General features: G+C 49.4%; 1 protein-coding gene across 6 annotated transcripts in view; it reads left to right on the top strand.

Annotated features, from left to right (window-relative positions):
- The window catches only part of UNC13D (unc-13 homolog D), a 57169-nt gene that overhangs the window by 7712 nt on the left and 29654 nt on the right, over nucleotides 1–19803 (top strand). For 5 of the 6 annotated variants that reach the window (XM_075903643.1, XM_075903640.1, XM_075903641.1 and 2 more), the window contains 7 exons: nucleotides 11630–11662; nucleotides 12280–12387; nucleotides 13440–13499; nucleotides 16683–16749; nucleotides 16996–17188; nucleotides 18365–18409; nucleotides 19192–19260. In XM_075903643.1, coding sequence (XP_075759758.1) covers nucleotides 11630–11662; nucleotides 12280–12387; nucleotides 13440–13499; nucleotides 16683–16749; nucleotides 16996–17188; nucleotides 18365–18409; nucleotides 19192–19260 — 575 coding nt within the window. Of the gene's footprint in view, nucleotides 1–1794; nucleotides 2359–11629; nucleotides 11663–12279; nucleotides 12388–13439; nucleotides 13500–16682; nucleotides 16750–16995; nucleotides 17189–18364; nucleotides 18410–19191; nucleotides 19261–19803 lie in introns of those variants that run through there. The other variant, XM_075903638.1, reaches the window with a different exon arrangement.

Below are 19803 nucleotides of genomic sequence, written 5' to 3' on the forward strand. Positions count from 1 at the left end.
GTAAAATCTGTTTCTGGCTTGCTGAGTCTTTAAGGGTCATGTCATTTTTCACAAGAGTAATGGCTGTTAACCTACATCCTGGCAAATTTTTTCTCCAGTTCTACCTACATTCTACCTGTTCAATTCTCCCTGCATTTTCAGTTGGAAAGGAAATCTTTGTCTCATCTAATCCTGTTTTATTAAACAGCTGCTGAGTCCTCTTCCCTCTCCCACCCCCAAAATAGTTGCAACTCAGAAGGTGCAAGGACATCAGTTGGAAGAAATGGCTAGCTGCCTTGCTTGTCCTTTCATAAACGTTATTGACGTGGTGCATGCACGGCACACTTGCCTGTGCTTTCTGGGACTTCTAAGTATTGGCCCATCGTGCACACCATTGCTCCAGAGAAGCTGATCTTTATGATGCTCGCCGAGCCAGCTGAACTGATGCAGTTGTGGCTTTCTGTCCCCAGTGGGGAGAAATCATGGTAGAATACAGGGCTTAGCAGAGCAGAATCAAAGTCGTTGCCTGCCTGCTGCCAACAGCTGGTACAGCCAGTGCTTTTCAGCTGCCAGAGACAGCGCTGTGTGGATACCAAGTGGCCAAAAGTCCGAGGCATTCCCACCTAGGGCTTTTTGCAATGCTAACTTCCTCCAGCGTGTAGACAAGACCTTAGTATTGGGTGAAATGCTATCTGCTTACAAAACCCAATGGTGAATGTGCCCCATCTGCTACAATCCCAGCCATGGAACCTGTCCTTTTTAGCTCTGGCATGTCACTCAAGATGCTGGTTGTTACACTTAAGGGCAGTGGACATGTAGCTCTATCTAAATGTAAGATGAAGTCCATGCTTCTCTGCATGTGCACAACACGTGCGCTAAGTGTACAGTAGCCAGAGCATCCTCTCTCTTTCCTTTAAGCATCCCTGGGCTGCTGCTCTTTTGCTTCTGGGCTTCTCTGGGCTCCCATCCCTCTGACACGTCAAGCGAACAGGAATTCAGAGCCTTTCGATAAGCATCTCTTGAAGGGAGTGTCCGTTCCTGTCAGCAGTCATTAACTGTCTGGCTGGTAATTTGCAATCAGATAAATGGAGAGAAAGAAGAGTGCCAGTAAAACAGAGCTTGTAACTTTGCTTCCCGTCGCTGGAGAGGAACTGCTTCTCTGAAAGCTGCTCCGCCCAGCTCAACCCTGGCCAGAGAGCAGCCATCCCAGCTTCATCGATCCCAGCATGCCCCTTTCTGGCCTTAATGAGGATCATTCCCTTCTCTGTTCCCAGCAATCCAGTGGGATAGTTAACTGGACTAGCTGTTTCCAGTGACCTAAGTACAAAGCTGAGCTGCTGCGATTGAGGTAGGCCTAGCTTGACCTCGATTGACCATGATCACCTGTGTCCAAGTGACATGTCTTATTCCCCATCTCCGGTGTAGTGGCCTTTGCTCTGAAGACAGCTTCTGCTTTTGGCAAATTCTCATGGGAGTAGGGTCTGGGTGATTCTCTCATGAGCAGAGTTTGAGAGTACAGTGAATTCCACCCTCTAAAACCCAACAGTTGGCGTCACATCCCAGGCCAGGACCTCAACGCCACATCCTCACCTTCGATGCTCTGTATGACTCCGACCCTGCCGGCATCTTCCTATGTTAGCTGCCTGCCACAGGCCCTGTGCTCTGCCCTTTCTCACTGCTGCTCCTCATTCACCTCTGGCACCCGGAACAGCCTCTTAGTCCCACCCTTAGGTGTAGGGTTGCCAGGTGTCCAGTTTTGAACCAGACAATCCAGTATTTGAGCTTTCTGTTTGAGAAACAAATTGAGAAAAAATAAATGTCCGGTGTTTTCTAAATAAGATGCAATGTAGATTGTGATGTAATGCCATGTGTGTCCGGTATTTTTGTTGAAACCATCTGGCAACCCTACTTAAGTTCCTGCTCCTTTTGCAAAGCCTTCTGCAGTCAGTCTTCCCTGGCACCTCTGCTTCAGAGCCTGTCTCATTTCAGATGCATTGGGTGGACCTGTGAGAGGTCTCCTTGAGTGTCTGTGAAGTACCACACTTGTCTACCACCCTTGATAGCTATTAGTATGAAAAAAACTGAGAGCTACTCCCAGCACCAGGCTCCAAATGGAGTCCTCAAGCAGGGGAGAAAATAGTGCATTTCCGGTTGCTGTGAAAATGGTCAGGGTGAGATAAAGAATGTGGTTTCCTCTGAGCATGTGAGCAACAGAGAGGCGGAGGTGGTGATGCTCAAGCCTAAAATAAGCAGAGCTGTAGCTTTGTTCCCTGGGGCTTGGCCTCCGGCATCCAGCTCCAGGTCGTTCTGATCCACCTCACCATGGAGTCCGGCAGAGAGATGCCAGCAGGGGACCTCCCTGGGGAAGACAGCAGTGACGTATGTGGCCTCTTTACTCTGTTAAACAGGGCTTTGCATTGCATGCTGTGTTTTCTCACTTCCCTTTTCTCAGCGCTTGAGACATTGCTGCACAGAGCATCTTGTGGAGTTTAATTGTTGACACACAGAGGGGTTGGGAGGAGAACTAGGGGCTACTAAGTCCTGAGGTTCCCTGAGGTCCAAAATTGAGGGCTAAGGTCTCAAACCTAGAAGGAGACTCTACGCGGGGGTCTCAACAAAGACTCTAGCTATCTTACCCATTACAAAGATAGCTTCCCCAGTTATCACCTCTAATACCGTTAGCTCACAGACATTTACCTCACCCCCCCCCCCCCCCGCATCCCCCTTCTGTTCTGAAATGTGATTTGTCCTTTTCATATGTGTTCATTTTTTTAAATTGTATCCTTTGGTATATATGGTTGTGACTATTTTCTTCCACTATTTGATCTGAGGAAGTGGGTCTGGCCCACGAAAGCTCATCATCTAATAAACCATCTTGTTAGTCTTTAAAGTGCTACATTGTCCTGCATTTTGTTTCAGCTACACCAGACTAACATGGCTACATTTCTATCACTATTCTAGAAGGAGCAGAGGGCTCTCAACACCTTGGAGAAGGTGCTTAGCCCCAAATGATCTGTGTTTACAGTAACTAAGTGCTCTGTTGCTGCTCCATCAAGTCTAGCAATCATGGGAGCTCCAGTGTAGACTTCGTGCGGGTGTAGGTGACTTACTGGTAAAAACGCTGCTGTCTGGTCTGCACTAGGGATGTTAAATATCGGTTAAGCGAATAGTCAAGTAACCTTGAATTTTTATCAGCTAGTTGACTATTCTATAGTCTCTGGGGGCAGGGCTGGCAGCTAGTACACTCCAGCCTCGCTCCTGAGGAGCCCTCTGCCACTCCGCACTGCTGCCTCTGTATCAGAGACAGGAGCACAGGGTGCCAGGTGGGAGCTGGTCTGTAAGGGGAGCAGATTTAAAAACCAGCTGCTTCTTGCCCTGTGCTGGTACCTCTTATTAAGAGGCAACAGTGCAGGGTGGCAGCAGCCCCTATTGATGTGGAGGTGTGAGCTCCCAGACCCAGTACAGCCAGGAACTGAGCTCAGCTGCCTGCCCACCTGGCTCCTAAAACACTTTAAATGCAGAGCTGCAGCAGGGGTAGATCTTGGACCCGTTTCAAGCCATGACTGAGCCAGACTGTTGGCCAGTCTGTTAAAAAAAATTACTGGCGGTAGTGGGGGCAAATGCATGTAGACTATAGCATTAACCTATAAGCTTTTGCTTATCAGTTAATCAACTACACTATTACATCCCTAGTCTACACCAAGCCAAGCTGGTTGGCCTATAGTTCTATACACAGCCATCGAGCCAAGCAGCAGTGCAGCGATAATGGAGGGAGATTAAGAAGGGAAACCTGATTATACTCATGGCTATCAAATAGCAGAAGTGCCCGGTGAGAGGCTGGTACAGGCAAGCACTAGGGCATCTGTACTATGCTTTTTTGCCAGAGATGTTCCACCCTTCCAATTCCACCAGCGAAGGAGGACGTACTCTGAGTACCTTCCTCCTCTAGCCATCCTCCCCAGCTTCTGTCCTTGGCTTAAATGGACCCACAGCCTTCAGGTCCTTCTGGGCTTCTGTATGCCCAAGTAGTAAGTACTAGCTGCTAAAACTTCCCACTTCCCTCTGTCACAAGCTTGAAGACTGTAGCACAGCTGGTCCTTCGCAGGTTTGATTACTGCAGCTCAAAGCCACATGCTCTGGAAAAGTCTCCCACAAGTCCAGATCACAGCAGCCTGTGTAGTTTGTGGCAAAGGGTTGCTAGAAACATTCTGCACTGGCTCCCCAAGCTCTCTGTCTGATAAAGCCCCTCTGCTCTGCCACATCAGGCATCTTCTGCCTGATCAGTGAAACTGTCCACCCACAAGAGAGGCTCATGAGTGCAGGAGACTTTCATAAGACTCAGACCTAGACTCGGGAACTCCTCCTCTCCCTTCCCCCCCCCCCCCCCCCCAGTGCCCCCACAAGAGGCAAGAATGACCACGGGCCTCAGGACCTTCAGCACAGAATTTCCATCTTAGCTTTTCCATCGCAATTTTGATGCACACACAATGAGCAAAAAAACCCACCAACCCCAGAACAAACACACCCTATTGAATTTATCAAGCTGGTAAGGAAGAAAGAGACTGTTGTTTCTATCTGGGAGAGGGGGCATGAAACCATCGAGAGAGAGAAACAAAAGCAGCTTCTCCCTTCCCCTTTTGCACCCTTGCTGCAGCCTGTGTCTGGGGAAGAAATGGAACTGGTGTCCAGCAGATAAGGGATTGGATGAGGAAGAACAAAGTCCTTTCCATTTGTGCTTGATACTCTACTGCACTAGTGATTCAGTCTGCAAGATGGTTGGATAGAGGGGATGCTGTTGAATTAAAGAGGATCTTTGCAAGCAGGGACTACAGAGTGAAATACAGATTCCAGCTGTCTCGTGCTAATTGTAGGGGCCCAGGGCAGCACAATTTCACGGGGCCCCCCCTTTGACATGGCGCGTGCGTGGTGGTGCCACGGCGCGTGCATGGTGGCGGCCTCCCCGCTCGCCCTGCCCTATATCCGCCCCGAGGGTAGGAATGGCTTTCCCCTCCCCCTATAGTATGAGGATGTAACGACTGACTTCAGTCAGATACCCGAATTACTTTGGCCCTAATTTTTGTATTTAGAAGAAAAATGTTTCCATCTTTTTTTTTTTTTTTTTTTTTTAAACCTTACAGCTCCTATAAGTAATGCAGCTATTGCACCTCTGCCATTCCAGCGCTACTGAGCTCTCATCTGCCTCTGCTAGTGGACGTTTATTATCACTTGCTAGTTCACTCTTAGGCCCTCCCTGAACTGAGGGAGTCTTTGGTGAAACTGAGTGGTGGTTTTGTGATGTGCGTATTTGTCTGCTGAGCCCTGAGTCAAAAGGAACACTCATTTCATGTGTGGCCTAAGGAAAATTTGAAGCTGATCTATTGCCAAAGAGTGTGACAATGTTTTTTCACACTGTCCTTTAACCAGCCCACGCTTAATTGCTTGTGCCTAGTCATTATGCTGCTGAGAGACAAATGCCTCAGGCCACATGAGAATTTAAAGTGTACCATGTTCAGTTAAAACATAACCTGATCATCCAGTTTGTGGTGCTGAAATCACCCCCAGATCAGGTGATGCTACATGCTGGGAACGCACTGTTCAGTTCTTGGGGTGTGGGTTGAGTGAGTGAATATCTGAAATCAAGGCCCACTCAAATTCTGAGTTCACCAGCTATGCGCTAACCCCTACTAATAAGCTGCGAAGACTCTGAAAAGAAATGACTTGGGGCTTGTGAGGACTTGCTTGTATCTTTTTGGCTTTGGCAGAGGAAAGGACGGTGGCTGGAAAGTTCCCATGTTGATTACAAATGAGCTTGAGCCGCAAAGCTGGGAGTTGAACTTCCCCAAAGTTTAGAGTTGCTGGGGTCCCTTCTGTTAAACAAAGAAGGACCAGCTGCCCCACTTGGAAGGGACCCAAACGTGCTCCATGCTTGGGTGTTCTAGATCCAAAGCCCGTGTCTAATTCTGAGTTTTGATTGAGTTGTTTTTACATAATGCACAAGGTTAAACAAATTTTCAAAAATTCACCCAGCTGCAACAGGATCTGCCATGTCATGAAGCACATATTGGAAGTAAGCAGTGCTTGATACTGACGATCATTTTGTTGCAAAGGTCAAATGTGTAACTTTCAGAAAATCTGATACTATTATTATCCATGCTTTATAAGGATGCTGTTCAGACAATATTTCCTTCCTAGAAAACACATGTAGGATTTATGTATCCTCTTGGCTTCTCAGTGTTCACTTTACAACCCCAAAACAACACTGTCTCAAAGGGAGATCAAACTGACAGTGTGACATGACCTTGAAATGCAACCTCAGCCACCATAAATAGAAGAGCATCTTGTTCTGTAACTGGGAATAATTCCTGAATCACACAATGTTCCTTTGGGGACTGCTGCCATCATGGTATTTCTAGGAGATCAACATGTATAGTGTGGGCTAGTGGTTCCTTTTTACAAATCTTAGCCCTTTCTTTTTAAAAAGTCTCTAGTCCAGTGCCGAGGAACCTTTTTTGGGTCAGGGGCTGCTGCCCCACAGAAAAATCAGTCGGGGGCCACACACAAGTGAGAAGCAAAAATAATCACCAAACCCTCACTGACATGGCCTCTGACTGAGGAGAAAGACACTCCCCACATTCCCCTTGCACACACGAGTCTAGGGGGGCCAGGGCTAGGTGATTTTATGTGCTCCAGCCTTGCGATGGGGCAGCTGGGGGGCTGGAAAGCCAGCGCAGACTCTGGGGAGGGGAAGCCCTGAGCCTCAGGAGCTGGATCCAGGCAAGCCAGGGGCTGCATCTGGCCTCTGGGCCTTTAGTTTCCCACCCCTTCTCTAGCCACCTCGCTTCCCAATCCCAGTCCCTGGAATTCACCAAAGCCTTGTATCGAGAATCCCATCTGTCCTCTTTCTTCACCCCTGCGTTTTCCTGACCTTCGTGTTGGGACCACAGGATACTTGTACCACCACCACATGGTTCCGATGCCACGTTAGCATCTCTCCTGTTCTTTTGAACGTACCTGCCCCTCACCGATGCCTCCTGAATGGAGTCGAAACGTGTTTGATGCACGCCCATGCTCTCGTGCGGGAAGGCTGGATTCCAAGGAACTGTCTGCAGCCAAGGGCTCTGCTGCCACTTCCAACCAGCGATTGGCCTGGATAATTGAGTTGGAAGAAATTGTCTTTCTCCCAAAGGGGGATTTTTTCCCCTTCCCCGTGTTGAACAGGCGCCTATTCAGAGGGGATTTCTGGGTCCACAGTGGCACCAGACTAGAATGTGAAACATTCAGAAGTACCGAGAGATCCCAGCATCTAGTGGCTAGTTCATGCAGGTGCTTCCCAAAAGGCCTCGCTTTTAGTGGTTCAGAACCCAGGAATGGTGCAAAGAACATGCTACACTCCCTAGGCACGTGGTATCAGCCATGCCAGATGACCATCTTTCCTTCAGCAGTGGCCAATATTCTACGCTTCAGAGCTAGGAACAACCACCTAGGTAGCCAGTTCTGCTCTTTTGGTGGTAGCTGGGTGGGGATGGAGGGGAAGAAAATGTTCTTCCTGGTGTCTGAGACAATAGACCAGGGTTTCCCAACCTATGGGTCAGGACCCAAATATGGGTGGCCATTACATTTCAAAAGGGCCACCAAGTGTCTCCCCAGGTGGCTCTCCCCCCCCCCCCCCACACCACTTCCCTCTGTTTTTGAATGGCCTTGGGTCACCAAGTCTTTCTGAATTGTCAGAATGGGGTCCCCATCTGGAAAAGGTTGGGAACTGCTGCAATAGAAGCATGAGACTTGTGTCCTCCTCTGTTCTCTTGGCTTGCGGAGTTACAGATATTTATTGGTCACAAAGTCGTCCAGCCTTTCGCAAATTGATCTGCAGCATTTGTCTCTGACCTACTGCCACCAAGAATTACTCAGGTCAGCTCTGCTCTTTGCGAGGGATTCCTAATGGGGTTGGTCCCATGGTCTGTTTCTTTCCAGGAGGGTGATGCAGCCTACCCCCAAACAAAAACCAACTACAGTGTCTCGTCTCCCCTGTGTAGAGCAAGCAAAGAAAGTCCTTCCCCCACCTGGGATACACCACAAGTTTGCAGCTATTGCAGTAGTATTTGCCCTCTTTCAAATTTTCCCCTACCAGACTTCTGTTGCTGCCTTTCCTTCTTTTTTCATATCCAGTGACTAGCCTTTCTTAGGTTGCCTAGTCCCTGGTCTGCTTCTGCCCCTTGCAAAGGGCTAAGATGGGGCTAACTAGGGGATTTGTGGGACCTCATTTGATAGCATGTCCCAGGCTACGTCTAGCCTGCAGGCTTCTTTCGGAAGAAGCTTTTCCGGAAGAGATCTTCCGAAAAAACGTCTTCCAAAAGAGAGAGCATCCACACTGCCAAAGCGCATCGAAAAAGCAATCTGCTCTTTCAAAAGATAGTGCCTACACTGAATGGATGCTAGCTCGCATTTAAGCTGGGATTACTATGGACAGAGTGGCCACCAGGGCACCTGTGCTTTTTCCTCTTTCCTCTTCTTTTGAAAGAACTCCCTCTTCCCTGTCCACGCACGCCTGTTCCCAAAAGAACTCTTTTGGAAAAAGGAGTCTTCCACAAAGAGAGATGTACAGTGTCAGAAAAACCTCTCTGTTCTTTCAATTTTTTTTCGAAAGAACGCAATTGCAGTGTGGATGTAAGTTAAGTTTTTTTCGAAAAATGGCCGTTTTTCCAGGAAAAACTCTGTAGTGTAGACATAGCCCCAGTCTCCCTCACCTGCTTTTCCCTTCCAAGAGGCTCCCACTGCCCCTGTGTAATAAAGCCATTATGTGGAGCAGCCCTGATAAGTAAAATGGTGCATAGTAGATATGCCAATAGGGTTGCCAGCTGTCCGGTATTGACCTGGACAGTCCGGTATTTTTGCCTCCTGTCTGGTTAAAAAAAAAATCAGACTACCGGACACCTGAAATGTCTGGTATTTTCTGATTTTTTTTTTTTTTTCCTGGCCAGGAGGTGAAAATCCCAAGTGCTTACTGGGTTCCACAGGGGAGCTGTCCGGCCCAGTGCAGGGAGGCAAGATGACAGGCAGCTGCTAGAAGCCTGTTAGGGCCAAAAAGCCTCAAAAGCGTTTCTTAAAGGGGCCATGATGGGATTTTTTTATTTTTTAATTTTTTTTGCTCAACTTTGGTCCGTCCCCCCCGCCTTTTTTTTTTCTCAACAGAATTTTTTCCCTGCTGTCTTTTTTTGGGGGGGGGGGGGGGGATGAGGAGGAGGGTTTGGTATTTTTGGTTGAACCATCTGGCAATCCTAGATGCCAAGCAGGCCCCAGCTCCACACCAAACCTGACTGGGGCATTCAGAACCCAACTGAATCCCTCATGAACTGAGAGCTCAGCAAGGCTTATTCTGCTGGCAGCTGAGGGGAGGGTGCAAGTTTCTGTTTTGCTGTTTCTCCTGGTGTTTGTTTTATGGTGCAGGGCCCTTATTTACTGGCTGGCGATGAGTGTAACGTGGTTGGGTCTTTCTCTGGGAGTTCCAGTGAGATGTGCCTGCCACTCCACTGATCTGCTGCTTGGCCCTGCTGGCCACGTCCGTGTGATGTGGTGGAGACGCTGTGTTGAGACCTTCCAGGTCACAGTATCGAAGCTGTGCGTGGTGCAGGGTGCGCTGGTGGGCATACTCCTTGGGCTCTGTGTCTTTATGGACCAGGTGTATGGGCCCTGCCCTGCTGCGTGTGAAATTCTGTTGGCATTCTGTCAAGGCCTTTTACAGTGATATGAACTCTCTGTGAAGGGCCTGTTGTCTAGACCCATAACTATCCCGCAAAGATTTGTGAGCACAGCCCTAATGGCGCCTCCTCAAAGCACCGTGTACTGAGGTGGACCTCCTTTGGTGGAGCAGTTAATTGTTTGGTCCTAGGCAATGATTTTATGAATCACACCTGTAGGCCCAGAAGGGTAGAGATTTTCCACAAGTATGTGCAATGATGCCACTAGACTGCCTAGAATAGTGGTCCTCAGCCAGGGGTACACATGTCCCTGGGGGTACATCAGCTCATCTGGATATTCACCTGGTTTTACAATAGGCTACATAAAAATGAAGCCAGTACAAACTAAAACGTCATACTGTGGCTTGCTTGTATTGCTCTATGGGCCATACTCTGAAACATAAGTGTAGTATATTCCAGATGATTTATTTTATAATTACAGTGTGAAATGAGAGTCAGTCAGCAATTTGTCAGTCGCAGCATGCTGGGACACTTCTGTATTTTTTATGTCTGATTTTGTACGCAAGTCGTTTTAAGTGAGATGAAATGTGGGGTACGCAGGGCAAACCAGACTCCTGAAAGGTGTGCAGTAGTCTGGAAAGTTGAGACCTGCTGATCTAGAAGTACTGACTATACATGTTCTTGAGCCTTTCCAAAATAATCTGTCACAATTTAGGGCAACTGTACCTATATTTCCCCCTCTGTGGTCTGCCAAGAACACCCGCTGTTAGGGTTCTCACTCTCCAGCTGTTACCTCACTTGGGTGGAGTTGAGTCTTTCTTGCTGTTGACCAGGGTATTTCCAGCCAGCCCAGTTCCTTATCTACTCTGTGAATTCCCCAGCAAGCCAGACTGCCTAAGCAAGCCCAGTTCGCTTCCCTTCCTCAGAGAAACGTAGCTGCCCACAGTTAAGTTACAACAGTTCTTCCTACGCAAGCGTATTTATTCTTAAGGTAAAAGCATCCGAGGGAAAACATTTAAAACAATCTAAGACTCTACCGGCATGTTCATAAGCTTACCAGAGATCCCAGCTCCAACAGAGCTCTGGCAGTTGATCAGTCTGTCAAACGCTGCCAAGGGGGTTCTCTGGGATCACAAGTTCATAACAGCTCAGAACAAACACCCCCAAGAACAGGCCAAGTTCTTCTAACCTGTGCCAGGAAGGGTTGGGGCCCCCCTTAGGATAAAAGCTTCTATTTGCTGGGTCTAAAAGCAGGGTCTGAGTCAGTTTTTAGGCTGTTTATCCAAGGGCCTTTTGTTGTCAGTTGGCTTGCTAGGGCAGTGTTTCTCAACCAGTGGTATGAGTACCCTCAGGGGTACTTGAGAGACGTCTGGGGGGGGGGGGGGGGTATGTCAATTCAACTGAAATTATATGGTGCTTTGTTATTTTTGTACTTTTTTATACCCAAAAATTTCATCACTTGCTCGGCTATGATTGTTTAAACAAATGTGTTGCAATGGTAGAAAAACATTTTGTGTCTGAAAACTGTAGGTACTGGGGGTACTTATACTTTTTTTTTTTTTGAAAAAGGGGTACTTTATAAAAAAAAATGGTTGAGAAACACTGCGCGAGAGAATATGGTTTGAACCACAATATGAGTCTCTCCAGTGTTGTAACACCCACCTCCCAAGAGGTACCAAGTGAATTTGCTTAATCACTCCCCAACTGTCCTAGCACGTGAGGGGCTGTGGTCTCCCTCCCCCCAGGGACGGCCATACAATCCCTGGGCCATAATTGCTATAGGCATTTAGCACAGTAAGCTCTCCCAAAGCTATTGGAGGAAACTGATGCAGAGTGGAGTGGGAAGCTCCCTTGGCCTTGCTGCAATCTCAGGGAAAGCATCTGACGAAAAAACAGTTCTCTGATGCCAGCAAAACTGAATGGAAATGTGTGTTTGTTTGTCTTGTTTCTCCTAGATGGACCTGTCCCACCGATTTTCCAGGCAAGAGGTACGAGTCTGGCATAATCAGTGGAGTATTGGTAGAAGCCCTGGATACGGCTGTTCTTTTCTCCATCCATCTGGACAGGCAATGGCAATGCATACAGGTTCTGTCCTCACTGGGTACTAGTTGTCCATAGAGATTGCCAACAAACAGGCTAATTAGTGGCAATTGCCGCTAGCTGACAAAACTCCTAGAACAAGGTTTGACGAGATTAACGTCCAGTCCCTACCAGCCTGCTCCAGCTTCAGACAGCCTCAGCTTTTCCTGGCAGCAAAACTCAGGAAGCGCATTGCTGTGCAACCTGCCAATCATCTGCAGACATCTGCATGTCTGAAAGCAAGTGTTGGCTGATGCCAAAAGAGGGTGTGTCCAGGCTTGATTTGAGGCATGGGATAACATAGGAGCTTTCTAGACAGTAAGCCCTGCTGCGCATTCTGGGCAGCAGATGTTGTTTGGAGAAGAACAGGTTTCCCCCTTGTGCTTTGTGGAGGAAAATCTTGACTAGTACAACACGTATGTCCCTGCCCAGAGCAAAGCCCTCATTCCCAGGCTGTCGGCTAGCTCACGCACTGCACTGTCTAGCAGAGGAGCTGGCTGTGACCTGTCACCCCCTTGTCCTGCAGCTCAACCTCTTGTACGAGGAGGTTCTCTACACCATTGTGCACCGCCTGGGCACGCCTGAACCCGACCATGTTGCTGACGCTGATGAATTGTATGAGTACACGCAAAAGGTCAGTCCCTGGGCCCAAGTCCTGCACATCCTGAAGCACCTTGAAACCCTGTCCTGTCATCAAGGATCCTCTAGCCCGCAAACCCCTCAGGTTATGTCTACACTGCGGTTTTTTAGCGGAAGAGGATATACAAATGACACACTCATTTGTGTGTCTTCCAATTGCTTTTGTGAAAGAGGTTTTGCCGCTAAAAAGCCCCATGTAGATGGGGCCATTTGTTAGGGGGGGGAAACCCTTTTTTTTGCAATATCCTGTAAACCTTGATTTTTGAAGAATAAGGGATCTTGCAATAAAAGGGTCCCCCCCCCCCAACAAATGGCCCCGTCTACATGAGGCTTTTTAGTGGCAAAACCTTTTCCGAAAAAAGAATCGGAAGAAGATATGCAAATGAGCGTGTCATTTGCATATCCTCTTCTGCAAAAAACCTGCAGTGTAGCTATAGCCTCAGTCTCACATTGGGAAGAGGCCCCCTGCAGCCCCAGCTCTGGGGTTCCCATGAGAGAAAGTTCTTCTGCCCATGTCTGGGACGCTGGCAGCCGCAAGTGGCCAGGGCTGCTCTCCAGAGCAGAAGTGAGACATGAACTTCTCTGAGCTCCTGCACATGGGGGCGGGGAGGGGGGGGTCTGTTGGACACAGACATGAGTCACAGTCCCAGCAGCAGGCAGCAGCACTGGGCAATGCTGAGTCACACCGAGCAGGGTCACAGGAGGGTCAGGTACCTGGGAGTGGGAAGGAAAGATCTGTCCACCGGAAGGAGAAGGGCAGCAGAGTCTGCCCACGGTCGGGGACAGAAGTGGAGCAGTCTGGCCGCCAGGAAGCCTTTGTCCGGGGGAGGTTTGGAATTCTGCCTGGACTGCGCCCAAGTGTTCACGAATCTGGGTCCTGGTTAGGCTTAATCTGAGCTGTTCTCTCCTTTCCCATCAAACCCTTCCTGAGAGCCATCTGGCTCCCAGAGGAAGGGGGGGGGTGGCTCCAGAGGGGAAGCCCTTGGATGTATCCCAAGTACTGTTGTTATAAAACCAACCCTATTATCTTCTTTAATATTAAAACAGGCCTTCAGCATGGAGCCAGAGGAGCATCACATTATACTGCAGCGGGTCCAAAAGTTTGAGGTAAAGTCTGGACTTCTTTCCAGTTCACATTACCCAGAATTTGTGCAGGTTACTTCCTGCTGTGGGCCCTAGCCCAGGTAAAACTCCCACTGAGCTCAGCAGGGTCAGCTTGTGCATGTGTATGAATGTGTGATTATTACAGGAGTCCTGCCTTCATTTGTTCTCACCCCAGGGAAGTGCATCTGTTACAAGAACTCAAGGTATTCCCTGTTCTATGGGGTGGTGCCATGGCCATGTGTATCTATTTCCTGCGCATGTAACCCACACACCTACTGCGAGTGGTTTGCTGTCCTGTGGAGTGGCACTTAGACCACTTATAGCAGTGGTCCCCAACCTTTTGGGGCTGCCGGGCGCCCATATGCTGAGTGCCCGGTGCCAGAGCCACCCATGCGCTGCACTCCCGGGACCAGCGCCGCTCCTGTGCTGCACGTCCAGGGGTGGGGCTGCCCATACGCCACGCGCCCGGGTCCGCCGCTCCTGTGCTGTGTGCCCCGGGGCGGGGACGCCCATGTGCTGCGCTGCAGGGCTGGTGCCGCCCCTGTGCCACGTGCCCGGGGGGGGCTGGCCCCAATCACTCAGTGAGCACAAAGAAATGGCCCGGCAGGCGCCATGGCACCCGCAGGCACTGCGTTGGGGACCACTGACTTACAGAGAGAATGAGTTTGCTTTACAGCCTCACCTGAGCATCAGCTGGCTTTATAGCTCAAGCTGTAGAGACTCACACACTGTGCTCTAGAAGTCCTAGGTTTGGTTTCACCTCTTGGTGCTACACACGTTACTAACTCAGTGCTTTGGTTTTATGGAATAATATACAGGCTAGGTCTATGCCAGAGGACTGGTCAATATGGATATCCACAAGGACTGATCCTAAATTCTGTGTCCTATTTATTTAATGGTAGGGCAACGGCTGGTTAGCTAATGCTTGCATGGATTAGCTGTGGTCCAAGCTTGTCCTTTGATACTGTCAGTCATTGCTATGAATCCAGATTAAACCCCTGTGCTTTGGGGAGTAAGGAGGGGACCCAGCCAGCTGAGTAGGTGACTTATATGGGATGAGCCCCGATCCATTAACCTTTGTCCCCTCTGCAAAGTCTGTGGGGTTGAAAGAGCAGTTATGAGAGCGGAGAGGAGCGAGCCCGAGGGTGTGACTGCATAGGAACTGGAGGTGAGATTTCCCGCTCAAGAGGTGTTTCTGCACCAGAAGTGTAGCTATGGCAGCAGTGCAGGTGGCAGGATGAACTGGCTGCCCACATACAAACCCGCCTGAAACTTTAGCCCAGTGTTTCTCAACCTTTTTTTAAGAAAGTACCTCTTTTTCAACAAAAAAAAAAAAGTACCCCCAGTACCTACAGTTTTCAGACGCACACATTTTTTTTCTACCATTGCAACACATTAGTTTAAACAACTTAATCGTAGCTGGGCAGGCGGTGACATTTTTGGGTGTAAAAAGTACAAAAATAATAAAGCGCTGTAAAACGTATAAGAAAATTTCAGTTTTCTTCACATTTCAGTTGCCTTGATGTACTCCCTGGACTTCTCTCCAGTACCCCTGGTTGAGAAACATTGCTCTAGCCCATCCCAGTGGCCATGCTGCGGCAGCTAATGTCTATCTTTAGCCAGCTGTCTCAATCAGAGCTAGCAAGAGTATGTCTCTGTGGTGGAGCAGCCACTGAACCAATGGGACCTATGCCCAGAAAATTGCACACACACTCCCCGCCACACACAGACTCACTCGACCCACCTGGCATTTCTGCCTGGGAACTGAGGGAAGACCTCGCTCGCTGACCCTGCTCCCCAGCAGGAGAGACAGGAGGGACTGCAGGCCAAAGGGGTGGGGAGGGGCATCCCACTTTCTCAGGCCCAGGGCCCCTCCATCTCTGGTATGTCTGCCTGAGCTGGAAATTACACCCACATCGCCAGTGTAGACATACCTGTCGCAGCATGATCCCGCCTCTCAGTGGTCCTTGGTGGAATTACAGAATGCAGCCTGGTGGCCAACACAGTCTGGAGCCAGTTCTGCTGCCAGTATGGGAGGGAGTGGATGCTGCGGGGGGGGGGGGGGGGGGGGGAGAGAGACACCCCCACCCCCACCCACCCACCCCGTACCTGGCCTGGAGCTCAGTGACTGTGAACAATATTTCCAATAAATCCTTTATCCTCAGATGCTTTCTTTGGCCTTGCACACTCTACAGCTTTTTCCATGGGTCTCATGGCTGGAAAAGGTGACTGAGCAGCAGCTTCCTCATTAGTCCCTCGGAAGTTCAGTGACTAATTTGTTCCCCTTGGTGCAGTGGTGGGAGAGAAGCTTTCAGGGCTCAGAAGCCATTGAAATCTTTGTTGGTTGGGTTTGGTCTTTGTTTTTGGAGACTATTTTGCCACCTCTCTCAGCACTGACCTCGTATAGCAAAACGAAATAGAGTCATGCAGGGATCTGTCCGTCTGCAGCTTTCCAGTCGTATCCTTAAAAGGGGCCCCGTTAGCATCTGCGCACATTGTAACCCTCGGCCAAACTTTGGTCTTCATGATGCATGCAGTCTGAGATCTACTGTGGGCTAGTGGTTGAAGGGGCCTGGCAGGATAACAGGCCAGGATGCAGTGCCAGAAAAGCAGGGCTCTGCTTATTTAATTGTGCATGTGACAGCACAAAGCGAGGTCAGTTTCATCACTTAGTCAATGGTCTACACTGCTCTGAAGGGACGGCTGTCCGTGATCTCCCCCTGGGAGGGGAGGGCTTGGCGAGAGGGGATTGCCATAAAAGCTGAGTTGGAAATGGCAGCAGGCAGATGTGCAGTGAGAGGAAGGAAGGGGAGAGTGATGCTTGATGTTTTCCTTAAACTCAGAGCTGCTAGAGCCAGGTTATTTAGTGCAAATCAGCTTTCATTGTTTTAAAGTGAGTGTCAAGTCCTCCTTGTTGTGGAGAAATGTGACCTGAGTACTCCATAGAAGCTGAAAAACCAGAAGGCAAAAAAAACCACCCACACCCCAACCTCCCACGTTTATCAGCCATTGCTTGTGATTTTTTGGGGGCTGATATTTGAGTGCGTGGGGATGGCAATATTGGAACCATGTGTACTGTTTCCACATGGGCTTTACAAATGCATCTCAAGCACGTTCACTTCTGTGTGTGATGGAAATTTTTTTCCCTTCAGGTTAGTTGAGTTGTTTGATTTGCTTTAATTCCAGAAACCAATTTTTTGTCTGAAAGTGACTGTGAAGCAAGCCAAAGGCATTCTGGGTAAAGATGTCAGTGGTAAGTGTGAATAAATGTTCGATGTACAGATATATGTACCTACCTGGTCAGAGGAGGTTGGAGTGCTGGGTTCTGTTCTCACATCTCCTGCTGCATCGGTATGTTTGACCCATCGGTGCCTCAGTTTCCCTAATTGTCCACGCCCCCAAGAGGCAGGCTGGCTATTGACAAAAGGCTGGCAGTTGCCTTTTGTCACAATAGATATTTCTGTTGGAGGAACTGTGTTTTGATGTCTTGTGGTTGTAGGGTTCAGCGACCCATACTGCCTGCTGGGGATAGAATCAAAGAGGCAGGAGCCTTCCGGTGACAGCAGCACCCTTCAGGAGAACAAGAAGCGATTAAAGGCCGTGGTGAAAGACCTGATCCCTGAAGACCAGATCCACCGCACCCAAGTCATAAATCAAACTCTCAATCCTGTGTGGAATGAGACATTTATGCTGTAGGTCTCCCCCTCGTCTCTTCCTTTCCCTTCTCTGATGCCTCAGCTATCTCCTCTTTGCTAGCCCGGACAATTGGCAAGGAATCTAGGCCCAAAGTTTGGTCTTTGGGATTGACATAACCTGGGAGGTAATGTGGGCTAGTGGTTAAGGCAAGACGAGAGGGGGTGGGATTACAGGCCAGGAGACTGCTACAAACATAGGCCTCTGCATGCTCAAAAGTATAGACGCTCCTGTGTCATGTTTAGCCCAGTGAAAAAATTGGAGATGGTGGACAAGTGAGGGGGGGGATGTCTGCATTTAGCTCTTGGGGGGGGGGGTCTCCATTGCAAAACCAAAACTCTCTGGATCTGAGTCTGTGCCCGGGTCTGCAGACTGTTGGGTTCATGCTACAGTGTTGAAAATAGCCATCGCTGTTCCGGCTAGAGCTTAGACCCTGAGTATGAATGTCTATAGCAGTGTTCCCTGTAAACTAAGCACATAGGTAGCCACCCAGGAGAGATTTGGGTGCGGCCTAGCTGATTAGTAGAGCTCCCACAGCCAGCAGCCTGTGTTTCTACTGGTGGTCCACAACCACACTTGCCTCGGTGCACATAACAAAATGTATTCTGCACATAGATGGAAAAACGTTAGAGGGAACATTGGACTGTATGGCTGTTTTTAGTGCCCTAGCACAAGTCTGTAGGCCCAGGCTCTGAGACTATCTGATGTGGGGGCTTTAAAAAAAATTTGCAGGGGGCATCTGGCCAACCAGGCCAGTACACCAGATTTACTGCAGGGATTAGACTTCCTGGGCTTGTCCGTCAATAATTTTACCCTGTGTCTTCCATAATTGGCAGACGTGTGGCTTCTCTTTTGGTATTCTTGGGCAAGCCCAAAAACTCTGAGGGTATCTGCCAAAGGCTGCCCCCACACTAGGACGCAGAACAGAAGCTGAGGATTTGGAACATATTGTCCGCCCATAAGCCTGGGAGTGCCCCGTCTGAACTGGAGAGCAGTTGTGAGGGTCCAGCTGTCTCTGTTCATTGATACAAACCTGCACCCCAGCACTAGACTGTTGCTAGCTCGGGAGAGGGGGTTGCCTGCCTTTAAGCTCTCCCTCCCTTTCTAATATGTGACCTGCGTGCAAACCCTCTCAGCGTTCCAGGAATAATGTTTTCTGATTCTGTGTCCTGCAGGGAGTTTGATGATGAAACAAATTCCAGCTTCCACCTGGACATGTGGTGAGTGTGACTGAGCGTAGCGGGGCTTGAACATGCCAGCGCGCGGTCTGTGTGCAGAAACCCTGATCACTTGAACAGGGCCCTGAGAGCATCACTCCTTGAACCTGCAGTAACAGGTCCCTGTGTGGAACCCCAGTAACATCCCCAGGTCCGGGTACTCCACTGTCACTGGTGTCACAGAGTGCACGCGCAGTGCTGTTGGATCAGAGGAGTAGTGTTCCGCATTCACTTTGCACGGGGGCCAAGGATTGCATGAGGTGCAAAGTTATGGAGACTCCAGCCTTGAATTTCCATGCAAAGGTTATAGCGAGGTGGGAGCCGTATCGGTGCACAGGAAATAAAGACCCTTTGCATTCATCCCAGTCCCCATGCCCTGGGTCTGTGTAATCTCTGCAAAGGTGTTGTGCAAAGACTTTTTCAAACTTGGGCTTGTGCCCTGTTGCCGGCTTTATGATGTACGAGGAGGGCCTTGAATTGTGGGAGGGGGAGCAAGCTTCCTGCCCCAGTTGCTGCAAAACCTCTGCTCTCTCTTTTAGTAATGCAGGGTTTTGTACTATCCTCAGCATGATATTGTATCTGGGCATCATCTCACCTCTCCTACCACCTGATTTTCTGCCCTTCCACAATGGAGTGACTTTCCTGCGGCCCAGTGGAGTGCGCCGGGGGGAAGGGGAAGGGACGACTCTCCCTTAGTCCTGAATTTGCTCCTTGGCAAACTAACACCAATGATGTGTTGTCAACGCACACTCCTCATCTGCTGTGTTTCTGACCCTCCCCTGCAGGGACATGGATGCTGTGGAATCTGTGCGACATAAGCTGGGAGAGCTGACGGACCTCCATGGCCTGAAGAGGTGGGTACTGGGGAGAGGTGGCCGGGCTGTCTGACCCAGCTCTGTTAGCAGTTCATGCATCTGAGTGCATCTAGTTTCACAAGTGCCATTTCAGATTTTGGTTGGGAGGGGGGCATCTTTAAACGTGATTCTAGGGGCTACTTAGGCACTTGAAAACCCTAGTTTTCTGGCATATAATTTAATAGTTAGTTGGCAGGAGAATGTGTGTGTGTGTGTGGTAGGTTGTTGTTTGTTTTTTTCTTTTGAAGAACTCCTGCAGTTAGCACTCCATGCAGTGCTAAGGTCCTGGTTCCGCATGTGCTTGCGAGGCTCCCCTGCTGAGTTTGGGGGTGGGTGTCAGACCTTCGCTCTGCTGTGCTGCAGGCATGGGAACAGCTCTGCAACATGCTCGTCATCCCCTTGTGCAGTGGGTTGCTCCTTGACTCCGAGGTCCTGTTCTTCACTCTAGTTCATCCTCATCTGCAGCAGTAATGTCTCCTCTGGGAGGTAGAATGAGCAGCCTCCTCTGAGCATGTGGCTTCCCTGGAGATGTGTTGGGAGAGT

The sequence above is a fragment of the Pelodiscus sinensis genome, chromosome 20 (assembly GCF_049634645.1).
Source record: "Pelodiscus sinensis isolate JC-2024 chromosome 20, ASM4963464v1, whole genome shotgun sequence".
In the NCBI taxonomy this organism is placed as follows: Eukaryota; Metazoa; Chordata; order Testudines; family Trionychidae; genus Pelodiscus; species Pelodiscus sinensis.